At 47.8% G+C, this 12,404-nt stretch overlaps 1 protein-coding gene across 1 annotated transcript in view; it reads left to right on the top strand.

Moving 5' to 3' along the window:
* Positions 1-11,660, top strand: part of MNT (MAX network transcriptional repressor) — a 43,036-nt gene extending 31,376 nt beyond the window's left edge. Inside the window, exons 5-6 of the mRNA XM_055721352.1 lie at positions 8,262-8,454; positions 10,132-11,660. Coding sequence (XP_055577327.1) covers positions 8,262-8,454; positions 10,132-10,847 — 909 coding nt within the window. The 3' untranslated portion in view covers positions 10,848-11,660. The remainder of the gene's footprint in view (positions 1-8,261; positions 8,455-10,131) is intronic.
* Positions 11,661-12,404: the final 744 nt, after the last annotated feature.

Raw genomic sequence — 12,404 nt, 5'->3', positions numbered from 1 at the left:
ATATTATGGCCTGATGTTTTGGGGTACTTTTGTCAGGAGTCTTAAGTGCTAACAATGTGCAAATAATAAATGTAAATAATAATGCATGTTCTCATTTTCCCATGCTTTCTCTGCTCCAGGCAGATTTCCTATTCTGTGAAGTATTTCTATCTAGATATTCATCTCTTCCCTTACAACTAGATTGCATGGTGGTGAGTGCAGAAAAAGATGATGATGACAAGCCCCTGCCCAGCACACTTATCTTGTACCAGCAGAAAAGCTGGTGCAGCCTCTGCAGCAAATGACTCGCTCGTTTCCTGAAGTCACGGTGCTTGCTGTATGCGTGTGAGGGTGAGGTCACCTCCCAGAATACAACAGCGCTCTTTGGCTGCCTCCCTCGTCCGGGGGTTAAACACATGGAAGACCTGGGTCATGAGCCTGCTGGCAAAGTCTGTGAGTCCCAGAGATTCACACCACACTGCAGATCGCCTTGTCTCCTTTAAGGATCCGCAGGGTAACAGCCACGCCTGGGGTCAGATCAGCCTGCTGCCGGGTGCTGGTGATTAGACCTCAGGTAGTGTGAGATGGTCTCTGTTTCACCCTGCACGTTTTATTTTGGTGCTCATGAGAGCTTGGGAGGCTGAAATCGGTGCACAAACAGTGGTAGCCTGAAGTCCTTTTTCTGCTCCTCCGCTCCCTCAGCACACAAGCAATGACTTCTCAAAATCCACTGAGAACTGGTCACCTCAGGACCCCTCCCCGCGTTTCCCCCAGTGCCAAGCACTTTGCGTTAACGCCTCAGAGCTTTGGGTTGAGCCTGTTGTGATTTTGCATTGTATCTGGGGAAAGTGGGACTGTAATTCTACACAGAGAAAAGGTCTCAGGAAAAGCCCTGGAGAAGCTGCTGTAGTAGAGCCTGTCTGGGTGTAGCTACACGTGGGTGGTCTCGGTGGGGCGGTGTGCATGGGGAGAGCACAGCGGCAGCGGTGCGGTAGCTGCGTCACTCACTGCGGTGGTACTGTTGTGCCGTGTCCTGTATTTTCCAGTCGGTGGTACCAAGCTAGCACATCCGGCACTGCGGGATTTCATCTCCAAGAGCCAGCTGAATGAAGCAGTTACTATGGAAACCATGGCTTTGGTTCCTATGGCAACCAGCCGGGGTTTCACACAAGCAGAAGGAGAGGTACCGCTCTCACCTCTGCTGATGGCCTGATCCTGCCTGGTGCTGCTTTGTGCAGACTGAAGGGCCTGTTGGCATTGGCAGGAGCTCGGGGCCGGGAGGTCCAGGGTGCAGGAGCAGGTCCTTGGCAGGCAGGCTCCGATGGGGTGCCGTCACCTTTGCTGGTGCAGGCAGCCGCCGCTGGTGCACACACTCGCTGCAGAGCCTGGGGACACTGGCCTGATGCTGTGGGGGGAGCCAGCTCTCAGTTTTCCTGCTTTCCTGGGCTCTCCTTCATTGCAGCAGGTTGGGTTAGGTTGGGGCAAGAAATTTCTCTAGATGCTGGGCTTTAAATAAACCGCTCATTGCACCTGAAGAACTTGATAGAAAATTTAGCGCTATTCAAAGTAGGAATGCCCAAAATTGGTGTAACTAATGCAGACCCCAAAGTACTACAGGTGAGTGTGGCACCTCTGCCAACAGAGCCATGGGGGTTTGGGCTGTTTGGGGACCGCAGATTCCTCAGCATCCCTCTGTCTTCTTGTTTCTGGTTGCAGCACTTGTGGAGACAGGCTGGTAGACTGCTCATACTGTATATCTGTTGCACCATGGCAGTCCCTGCAAAGACAAGATCTTTTTCTTAGGGTTTAGCTTTTTTTCCCCCGTTATATGTAGGAATCAAAGCTCCATACAACAGTGGAAAGCCTGACCAGCTGGATCAGGTCTGTGCTGAGTTGCCTGGAGGTCCTGCAGGTGGGATTGCCACTCAGGAACCTCCCCCGGCCCAGCAGCTTCTGGTTTGCTGCAGTGGCTGCAGTCCCAGTAGCAAAGAGTTAAAGAATCTGGCTCAAAATTGGAAGTCACTTGCATGATTGCTCATTGATGAGAAATTTTTAAGCAGTGAATGCCATGTGCTAGAACACAACAGCTGAAATAAGCTTCTGGAAAAGCTTATAATTGAAAATTTGTTTTAAAATTGCTAATATAACGTTTATAAGGGGAGCTTTTTAATAAGGCCTTTTAAACCTCACTAACGCCAACTATGGGGCGAGCATTATTCTGGAGGCAAGCGCAGAGAAAGCATTGGGGGAATTATTTTCAATCTTGACATAAGAATAAGCAATTTAATTACAGCCAGCTATAAAACAGAAAATTCTTTACAGTGACAAATGACTGTTGCTGCGGAGTGACAACAGTAGTTTGTGTCTGGTTTGTTTACCAAATAACGGCAAGTGAGATGCACACAAGGACCAACTAGCAGCTCTGAAACAGCAGCCATGAGAATGGGCACAGGACTGGAATGTTACAACTGCTATTGCATCAGGTGTTTGCTGTCACTGCAGTTGTGCTGGTCTTGGGTAAAGGTGGGTAAAGGCTGCTTTGAAGCTGACAGCTACATGTAAAGGAGGAAAATCAGATCCTCATGGGGAGCAAACCTGTGTATGGATTTTAATTTGGTGATGGCTGTTTAAATAAAGGAAACCTCTTCATGGCTGCCCTTGCTTCCTCATCACCACTTCTACCTGCGTAGGGTAGCAGCAGCTGCTCTGCGCAGCAGGGATGGTGCCTGCCCTGTGGGGAGGGTTACGGTCAGAGCTGGTCCCAGGCCCTTGCTCCTCTGCAGGTGTTTCTGAGCAAAAGACTTGCTCTCAGCTTCAAACTCAGGTGTGCTTTCCATGGGACCACTCTTGTACTTTATATTACACATGTGTTGAAGCATGTGGCTATGTCAAAAAACACCTTTTAAATGCAGCTTTCACGTTCAGAATTGTTCTTGTAGGGAATCCGATCCCTGCAGCAAACAAGTACAGTGCACTTTACTTGGCCTCAGCTCCCTATTTTGCCTGCGGTTAGGAGTTAAACTGCAAGAACCATAAATGTTTGGAGTGAAACGATCAACTCATTTTCACCAGAGCCAGAAGCTGATTTGCAAAACTTCCCAACCATTAAAAGCCATGGATGGATTCACATGAAAATGAGGAAATCCATGGTTTCTTCCTAGGATAAATAGGCTTCCCCCACATCAAGGTCAAGATTTACTGGCTTTTTTAAGTGATGCTCTTGTGGAATTTTTTTAAGTGCATAGAAGTGAAAAATAACTCACTTCTGAAGTTGTAGCTCATGTAGCTTCCTTACACTGCAGAGTACAAGTTGCCTGGGCAACCAAGGTTTCCAATTTCTTAACATTAAAAAAAGAAATCCTACAATCATCACTGCACAGACATAAGGAGAAGGGTCTGTGCTGAAGTTCATTGCTTGGAAAAGAGCAGTCTTGGGACTGGGGAGTATGTGTGTGTCTGTTGAGCTGGTGGAAATCATGCTGCCTTCTTTGGTACATGTGGGTTGTGCTCAAGTCTCACCAGCTTTGGGTTGTGAGAGCCCTGTGGCTTTGTACAGAACAGAACCAAAACTGTGGATGGCAACACCTTGCCTTCTTCAGGGGTCTGCAGCTCCAGGTGCCAGTAGGTCCTCGCCACTCTCTGAGGAGGTGGGAAAACAAGTGCAAATAACTTCAGTGACTTCCACCATGAATAAACAGGGTCGATGTCTCATGCACCAGGTTAAGCAAAGGGGTTGGCACCAGACAGCTGCAGGTGCCTTAATGAAATTTCAGATCTTCAAAGACAGCTGGTTGGGCATTTACATGAATTCCTTTTATTGAAATTTCATTCTTAACTAGTCATTTGGTTATATGTAGTTTCAGGGTCCCCTCTGCCCGTTTCAGCTCTAGCCTTATGTGCCAATTCTGTTGGAAGATCCCAAAGGCTTGGGTTTGATGAAAGGAGTGACTGTGTGGTTGCTTCTTACTTTAAAACTTATGTGGCTGCTTTTTTTTTTTTTTTTTTTTATTGTGTAGGATCTGTTGTGATACTGCTGCTGTTTTAGAAAAAACGTACTGGAGATCAGTGCGTGTCTCTAAAGGTGTTTTCTGTTTGGGAGTACGTAGGTGAGCAAAGTCAGAATGACTAAGGTTTGGCTCTTACTATGGACTTTCTACTGACTGACAGAAAAACCTGGCACCTGACATGGGCAGGATGATTTGCAGAAAATAACGTGTTGACAGGCAGATGCCAGATAGCCCTCCGTTCAAGGGGCTGCTGGTGATGCTGGTCAGAGGGGATGCAGGAAGGCATGCACCGACCCTCTTCCATACCAGCTGCCAGTGGAAAGAAGTACAAAGGCAGGAGGGTCTGTGATTTTCAGTGATTCTGGGAGGGTCCCTACTTCTGCCCCTCTGCGGCAGGTTCGTGCAGGAGATGAGTGCCCACTGCTGCACAGGGGCCGGCGGGTCAGGGTCGGGTCCATGGGTCTGTTCCTGCTTGCAGGGCACGCACACAGCCCCTGCGGAGCTGGGGAAGGTGCTGCTCCCTGCGAGGCCAGTGCCCGCAGAGAGCGGGACAGTGCTCGGAGCAGAGCTGCAGGAGAGGGAGGAGGGCTCCAGTTAATCACACCAAGTTCATTATCTGGTCAAAGCAGCTCAGCTGGGAGATCCATCTTTACCAAGTGAGCCGCAGTGAATTGCATCCTAGAATAGTTTTTGAAAGATTACCAGTGCCAGCAGAGACTCCAGCCCATCTGCTCCTCCAGCCTCCCCAGCAGCTTCCCTTGGAGAGCACCCAGCCTGAGAGCACGCCGGCTGGGGGGGCCGTTTGCAGGAGCCCCAGGGGGAGTGTGCGGTTGCGGCGAGTGGCTGCCAGGAGCTGGCACCCCATCAAGCCGCTTCCCAGCACGGGGAGCGCTGGGGCTGCTGGCAGCACAGCGGGAGGCAGAGCCCACAGGGCCAGGCTTGGAGTAGTGCCAGCTCCCAAAGCCTGTGCTGGAGGAGTGGGGTACCCAGAGAGCAACAGAGTGAGCTCCATGGATCTGCTTGCTGGGAGACTCGTCCTGGTGCTTGCTAAGGGTTTGCCTGCCGTTTCAGTAATTAAAAGTTTGTAAACTAATTACCAGCCGCCCTGCCCATACCTCAGTCGTGCTTTCCCCTGGTGCTGGGAGTCTTCTCTCACAGCAGGGAAGGAAGCCAAATCTGGTTAAATACACTTGTGCTGTGCACAACACAGGTGCTGCGGCTGCGTGGATTTCATGCTTACTCTTCCTGGAAATCTATGTTACTCTGTTCTGCCCTTTCGTTGCTATGCCCTGCATGGAGAACGTGTTTGGAGAGAAGAGCTGCAGAGAGGAGCTGTGCTCATGTCTGTGCGCAGCATTTTTAGTCTTGAACTTTCTCCTGCTTGCTTCTTTCCTGATTATATAGTAAGGGGGAAGACATTCAGATGAATTATCTTCTTGCATATTTAAACCTGAGCACAGGAGCATGCGCCTTTCTCAGTGCTTTTGCTTTCCCTGCCATCCCTATATCCCATCCCCATCCTCTGGCTGCAAGGAAATCAAAGCACATGTGCAGCACGACCGTGTTTTCTGGGTCAGGCGAAATGCTTTGGCCGCACTCAGCAGGATAAGAGACTTACAAACTAGCATATGGATTTTGGCTTCAGCCACGTGTGAATCTCCAGGTTAGAAGTCGGTGCTGGTGCAGAGCCAGGGCTCTGGGAGTCCCTGTCCCTGCTTGTCTGTGTCTCCTGCACCAAAAGACAGCCTGCTGCCCCAGTAACGCCTCTCACAGCTGTAGGCTACATGTCTGCTGGGATTTCCCAGTATAAAACTTCAGTATTGAGGAGTTGGCATACCTGCTACCTGCTTAGGGTTTAAAAAGCAGCGAGAGGGACAAACTGCCCCCTTTGCCTGAAAACTGTCCATTTTGAGGCTTTTAGCTGAGCTACAGCCAGCTGTGCCAGGAGGCAAAGCGTAAGCTTTTTGAGAGGAGTTGTCTCCATTTACAGATCTGGAATGATTGTGTCCTGCTAATACATGTTGTTTGGCCATTTTAAAAATACTTCCTTGTCTTGTTATTATCGGGGCAAAGGTACCCTTTTCTATACGAAGGAGGCAGGAGCTATCCTAGTCATTGTGTTGGCTCAGGCTGAATTAAAGGCCTGGCTGAAAAGGCTTTAAATGTATTCCTGGCTAACAGTGGAGACAAAAGACCGGCAGAACCAATGAAACACATGAGGTCAGGTTCTGATTGCAGTTGTCCTGGAGAACTCCGAGAGAAATAAAGAGTGTGTATTCAGAAGATCATGAGTCTGATCCTCTGCCACTCTGCTAAGTGTAAGGTTTACTTTTAAATTCAGTGTTTGCCAGCGGTGAGTGAAATCAGAGCATCTGTGCAGGCTGCGTATAGGTGGTATTTTCAGATATGTGCATGTGATTTAGATTCCCAGTGGTGAAACTTAGCTTTGAAAAATGGACAGACTATACGTGATTTTGCACATTTACTTATTTTGTCTTTTATGCTTATAGTAAGCGCTGACCTGGACTGGGGGACAGGTTCTCTCTCCTGTTCAGTGCTACACTACTGGCTTAAGATCTTGTGAACCAGTACCTTTTGGGAAGATCAGCTATTGCTTTTCTGCTGCACTGCTCAGTAACTGATCCCCATCAGATCTATGGGTTTTATTTCCCATTAATAGTACTGGGCAGTGTATGCCGGTTTTGCATACTGTGCTGACTGACGCAGAATCTCTTCCCTTCCCTGCTGGTGAACTTATCAGATTCCCAATGCTGAGTGGGCGTTAGCTGAAGAGAACATACACTGTTCTTTCTCATTTGACTCCAGGATTTCCCCTGTGATGCAGGGTATTGTTGGCTCTTAGCCATCTCTTCTAGGTCACGAGTTCTTGATGTGGTGTGTGTTGCTCAGAAGCTAATTAGTACTTGTGCTTTTTCTTTTCTTCTGACCATGAAAAAGTTCCCTCTCTCTCTGTGGTTTATGTGCTGGTTATGGAAATGTACTGTGATTTTGTGTAGACCAACTTGAACTTGTGTGCCTGAAGCTTGTCTTTTTTCCTTAGCTACTGTCAGTTGGTTTAGTAAAAGACATTACCTCCTCAAATGCACCTTGTTGAAATACATCACTACATCTGTGGTTTTATCTTCCTGCATAAGAGCAGAGTTTTCTGCACGGGATTTCTGTCTTCATGCAGGCATGTGGGGTATTTTCCACCTTTCTCAAGCCATGGGCCAGCGGTTGCCGTGCAGGAGCGCTGCTCTTGGTGTAGATGCTTCCTTTCCTTAGGGATGCTTGGAAGTAGATGTTTGTAGTAAAAGCCCTGTAGCCTCACTCTCTGAGTGGCTAACTGACAGCGGTCTCATGTCCTTTTGCCTGGCGATCAGCGGGAACTGCACCATTTCCCTCCCTTTGCTTCCGTCCCGCCAGTCTGCAATAAGCCCTAATCCTCTTCAAATACTTCGTAAGGCAGGTGAAGTGACGCTGACGTTGGAAGCTGAGTGTTGACCCCTGTTGCTCTAAACTGATGTTGGAGTGCAACAAGGAGCTCCCTTGGGCTGAAACAGAAGAGAGGAGTCCCGGTTTGTGTTGCTGCCCCTCCAGCAAACACCTGCGTGGGACCTCAGACAGTCTGCTTCATGGCCCACGAGCGTGCTGCATCCGTGAGCCGTTTGTCGGGGTCCTTACAGACGTTCTCTCCTGCCAGTGTTTGCACACATGTGCCGTCAGTGTCCTGTGTTTAGCTTAGGAAGTCAGCAGGGTGGAAGTGCTGTGCTGGGAAGGGTCTGGCTTCCACCTTACAGGTATGAGTCATAGTCGTCGTCTGGTGCTCTTGGTTCTTAATTTTTTAGTTTTGTTGGGGAGGTTAGAGCAAAAGAGGAAGCATGCAGGAAGAAGATTTCTTTTTCTGTCTTTAGAGTGGCAGAAATACTTCTTTGCAGAGGAAGGCCTTGCAGCTTCTCCTGAGGAGTTCTAGGCTTTAAACTTACCCCTGGAGTTAGAGGGACTCAACGTAGTTAAGTGTTCCAGTTCTGGAGGCTCGTCTGTTTTCCTTCAGAAGGCAGAAGGCGTTTGGCCAGAGTAACCCTTTAGGTTTTTGTGGCCAGTTCTCCTCTTTTCCCTTTCTGCCTGAATTTGAAAGGCTTAACTATATCTGAACATATTTTACACCAGCGTAACTGGTAATTAAAAAAAGGCAAGCTCTGCACATGGGAGGGACCAGGTTAGTGTACTTGTCTTTGTTTTCCTTACATTTCTTTTTCTTCCCTCTGCCTTTAGACTTTAAAGAGGAAGGAAAAAGAATATGAACATGAGATGGAGAGGCTGGCAAGAGAGAAGATTGCTACCCAGCAGCGACTGGCAGAATTGAAGAACGAGTTGAGCCAGTGGATGGACATCTTGGAGATTGACAGAATTATTCGACAGACAGTTCAGCCGGAGGATGACCAGGCATCTACCTCGACAGCATCAGGTACCCACAACTTTTCTCTTCTTGTAACTATCACTGTACACCACTGACACAGTTATATAGTGGTGGTGGGGATCTTCATTTAGCATCATCAAGGTTTCTTTGCATTCAGAATAAAGCAAAAGCTTTTCAAGCGATTTGTAATCATCCATATTGGCCTCATAATACACTGCTGCTTGTGTAAAGTAAATTGAAAATTGTGCATAAACTTTAGGTAGGTACAAAGCACAGGTTTGCACATTCAGTCCGCTGATACCTCATGTGGAGATCCCTGCTTTCAAACTATGCATCCCTGCTCATTAGAACTGAGCGGTGTATGAGCATCCTGATGTATTTACTGGTTGGACTTGATAATCTCAAAGGTCTTTTCCAACCAGAATGGTTGTATGATTCTATGATTCTGTTTGTGCATGGATATGGGAGGGAGTTCAGCCACATAGAGAAGAAGGAGTTGGTACAGGAAGGATCACCAGAGCATTTGAACAACAACGAGCCTTCATGTTGTGTGAAAAGGATTCACAGTGAAGATGAAATGATACTAAAGAATATCTGACATGCTGTTTCCAGTAAGAAGTTTTTCTGAGATAGGAGAGTGCATGCTTTTCTCCGTACCAGTGACGTGCAGCAGGAAGAATAGGCAGTCTGTGGATGGACAGTGCTTTGCTTTTCAGAGATGAGAAGGCTGTAGCAATCCATAACCATTTGCAGCAGTTCCTTCGAATCGTGACAGCATTTGCTCTTGGCACACCGGGCAGATGATACAGCAGGTTCCAGGAATGGAAAACCTGAGTTTTCTGGTTCATTCGGGTTTGTATCAGGTCATCACCTCTGAACGTACTCATAGACTCCCAAGTGTAGGCTGATGGAAGTTGAGAGTAGGAGTGGTTTGTCAATAGGAGTGTCAACCGTTCACCTCTCCAGCTGGTCTCTGCTGAAAATGATCGCTTCAAGCTACTACTAACCACACAGCTTGCCAAAAGGGAAATGTCTTCCCTGGTTTTCCTGCTGCTTCTGTATCTTCCGAGGTTTTTAATCTGTACTGCATGGCTGGCTTTAGAGCAGGCAGTGCAAGGTGCCCTGCTCGTCTTCCTGATCTCTGCAGGCTCAGCATGTTCCTGCATTCCTTCATTAGTTCCTGGACTGGACGAGAGTCCATTTTCCAGAATCAGACAAGGAACTTGCTGCCATGTTGCTCCATGGCTGTTTCCTTCCTGCTCTGAAAGCAGAAGGGGTGGTACCGGTTGGTGGAACAACTGGACAGGAAAGGAAACCCTGGTCCCCTTCTCAGAAGGAGCCTCTTCAGCCCAGATGGCGTTCACGCCAGGTGCTCTGCATCTGCCTCTGCTCACGTTGCTCCCCTTGCCTGCCGAGTGAGATCTCTTATTCCTGAGCAAGATCTCTCAGCCTGTTGTGAGCACCCCTCTCTAGCTGGGGCTTCGAGGTAGTCACACCTGCCTGGCTACAGGTCCTTGGCCCACAGGCAGGGAGGAGAGGGGTGTGCCACCCCACGCGGGGCTCAGTGGAGTGTGCCATGCAGCGCCGTGCCATGCCATCTGCCCCTAGCTCAGTGACTCCTCCAGCTGTTGTTTCTTCTGTCTGTGCTGCTTTTAGGGAGGCTGGTTAGTCCAGTTTGTGCTCTGCTTTCTTTTTTATGGGAGTTTCTTCCTTTCATTTTTTCAGAGGGTGAAGATAACATGGATGAAGACATGGAAGATGACAGGCCAGTGAACTCATTACCAAAACTAACCCAGCGCCAGCACCCAGAGCTCCTGAAAGCCGTCCCTTCAAACGCTGCTTCCCACCACCCGGCAGTTCTGCCTCAGCACCTGTCCATCCAGCAGAAACAAACCCCAGCCCACTCACAGCCTCCCATCCAGACACAAGCACTGGTCCAGCCGCAGGCGATCGTCCCTGCACAGACTCACATCGTGGCGGCTTCGACAGTGCAATCGACTGTTATCGCCCACACCGCCACTACCCACGCTTCGGTCATTCAGACTGTCAACCACGTGATTCAGGGTCCACAGACCAAGCACATTGCTCACATTGCACCTTCCACATCCAGCCCTGTGCAACTTACCACTGCTGCTCAGCCTATTGGCCACATCACTGTGCACCCAGCCACCATCAACCACATGGCCCACCTGGGCCAGCAGCTGCCCATCTACCCTCAGCCCGTGGCCGTCAGCCAGCCCGTGGTGAGCCATATTGCTCACACGATCTCGCACCAGCAAGTGAATGGAACCACAAACCTTGGTCAGCAAGCGGTGATGGCCAAGCCCGCTGTAGGAACCCAAGTTGTCCATCACCCGCAGTTAGTTGGGCAAACGGTCCTAAATCCAGTGACTATGGTGACCATGCCATCATTCCCAGTGAGCACACTGAAGCTGGCCTAGAGGGGATCGTCCGACGGCGAGGTCTTTGTTGGGAACCTTTCCTAAACTCCATACATTCCAACCACGTCCAACTCCACGGGAGGGAAGTGCAGAACACGCTGAGTGGCAAGGTGCCGGGCTGGGCTGTCCTCAGCCGCCCAGTAACCAGCCTGCTGCTGGCAGCGAGAGACAGGGCCTCTCTGCACTTGAATTTTGCTAATCTGAGAAAACTTCAAAGACAGTTGTTCATGGTGATTTTTTTTCCTTTTATGTGTAATCAGTGAAATATGGATATGATGTTCTTAAGACTTTTAATTTTCCCCTTTTATGTGTTGCTTCTTTGTAGAATAAAAATTGATGATCTCTTTATTGAGACATTGCGTAGAATGGGAAAAAAAATCATAGAAGTCTATATTTATATATATGTGTGTATGTGTGTGTATATATATGTATATACATATATATATAAATATAACATTTGAAGAAGGCCTTTTGTAAGGTTGATTATTTTGCAGGATTATTAGACAAAATTCATTCTTGGAGGAAGAAGACAGAGTGTCCTCTCTAAACAAGAAACTTTAAGGTAGATGGTTTGGTGGACCAGGGTACATCTACAGTAGACAACAAAAAAAAAAAGAAAAAAAAAGAAAAAAAAAAAAGAAAACCCACACGAAAACCAACAACCAAGTTAAACCATGTTAAAGGTAAACCATGTTAAAGGTATTTCCCGTCAATATATTACATTTCAAAAAACCATCTAGAATCACTGTGACTTGTTACGGCATTTTAAGGAAATTCTCTGTCCTGTCTAATAAAAGGAAAAAGAATACACAAGCGGACTTCATTTGTTGCAGTTTTATAAATGACTTGATTTTTATAGCTGTGTCAAAAAAAAAAAAAGTTTTTTATTATTTTAATGGTTGACAATGCTTTGTTTGGATGTTTTTGGGGGGTTTTGTTTTTTGTTTTGGCTTGGTTTTGCTGATGCAATAATTGATTTTGCAGATCTCTGTGCATGGCACTCCCCCTTTCAGGATTTCTCCTGCCAGTCCCAGGCCCCCAGGTTTCTTGGGTTCATTTTTGTTTTGCAGAGGCAGGTATTTTGTGCTGGCAACTTGCAATATGTTGATGTGGCCTGATAGAGTGCGACCAGGGACAAGAAGACCAACAGAAATTAAGTAGATTTGCTGCATGGGTTGATTTTGTTAGTTTGTTCCTGAACTGACCACGTTTTTGTGTGGGAGTCAATATAATTAGGAAAGGGATAAATGTGGTTATCTTAGAAGTGCAAGCGATTTTGACATCTTTTTTTCTTGGGGGGGTGGGGGGGTGGGGATGGAAATAATCTAGTCTTGTACAGGATAACGGTATACTCCAGAAGATCAGTATGTATAACTTGTGTCTTACAGACTACAGTGAGGCGTGCACCAAAGAACAACCCCTCATCCTAAGTGACCCTCTTGTTCATCCTTGGTGGTGGTTAGGTCAGATCTCACTGAAGTCAACCGCAAACTCCCACGGAGTCACGAGAGGAGGGATCTTGTTTGGCTCTGCTGGTACTTGCCAGCCTGGCTGGGA

Source organism: Falco cherrug, chromosome 1 (genome assembly GCF_023634085.1).
Source record: "Falco cherrug isolate bFalChe1 chromosome 1, bFalChe1.pri, whole genome shotgun sequence".
NCBI classification, from domain to species: domain Eukaryota; kingdom Metazoa; phylum Chordata; class Aves; order Falconiformes; family Falconidae; genus Falco; species Falco cherrug.
The sequence above is the reverse complement of the archived record's forward strand: the minus strand, read 5'-3'. Positions and strand labels throughout refer to the sequence as shown.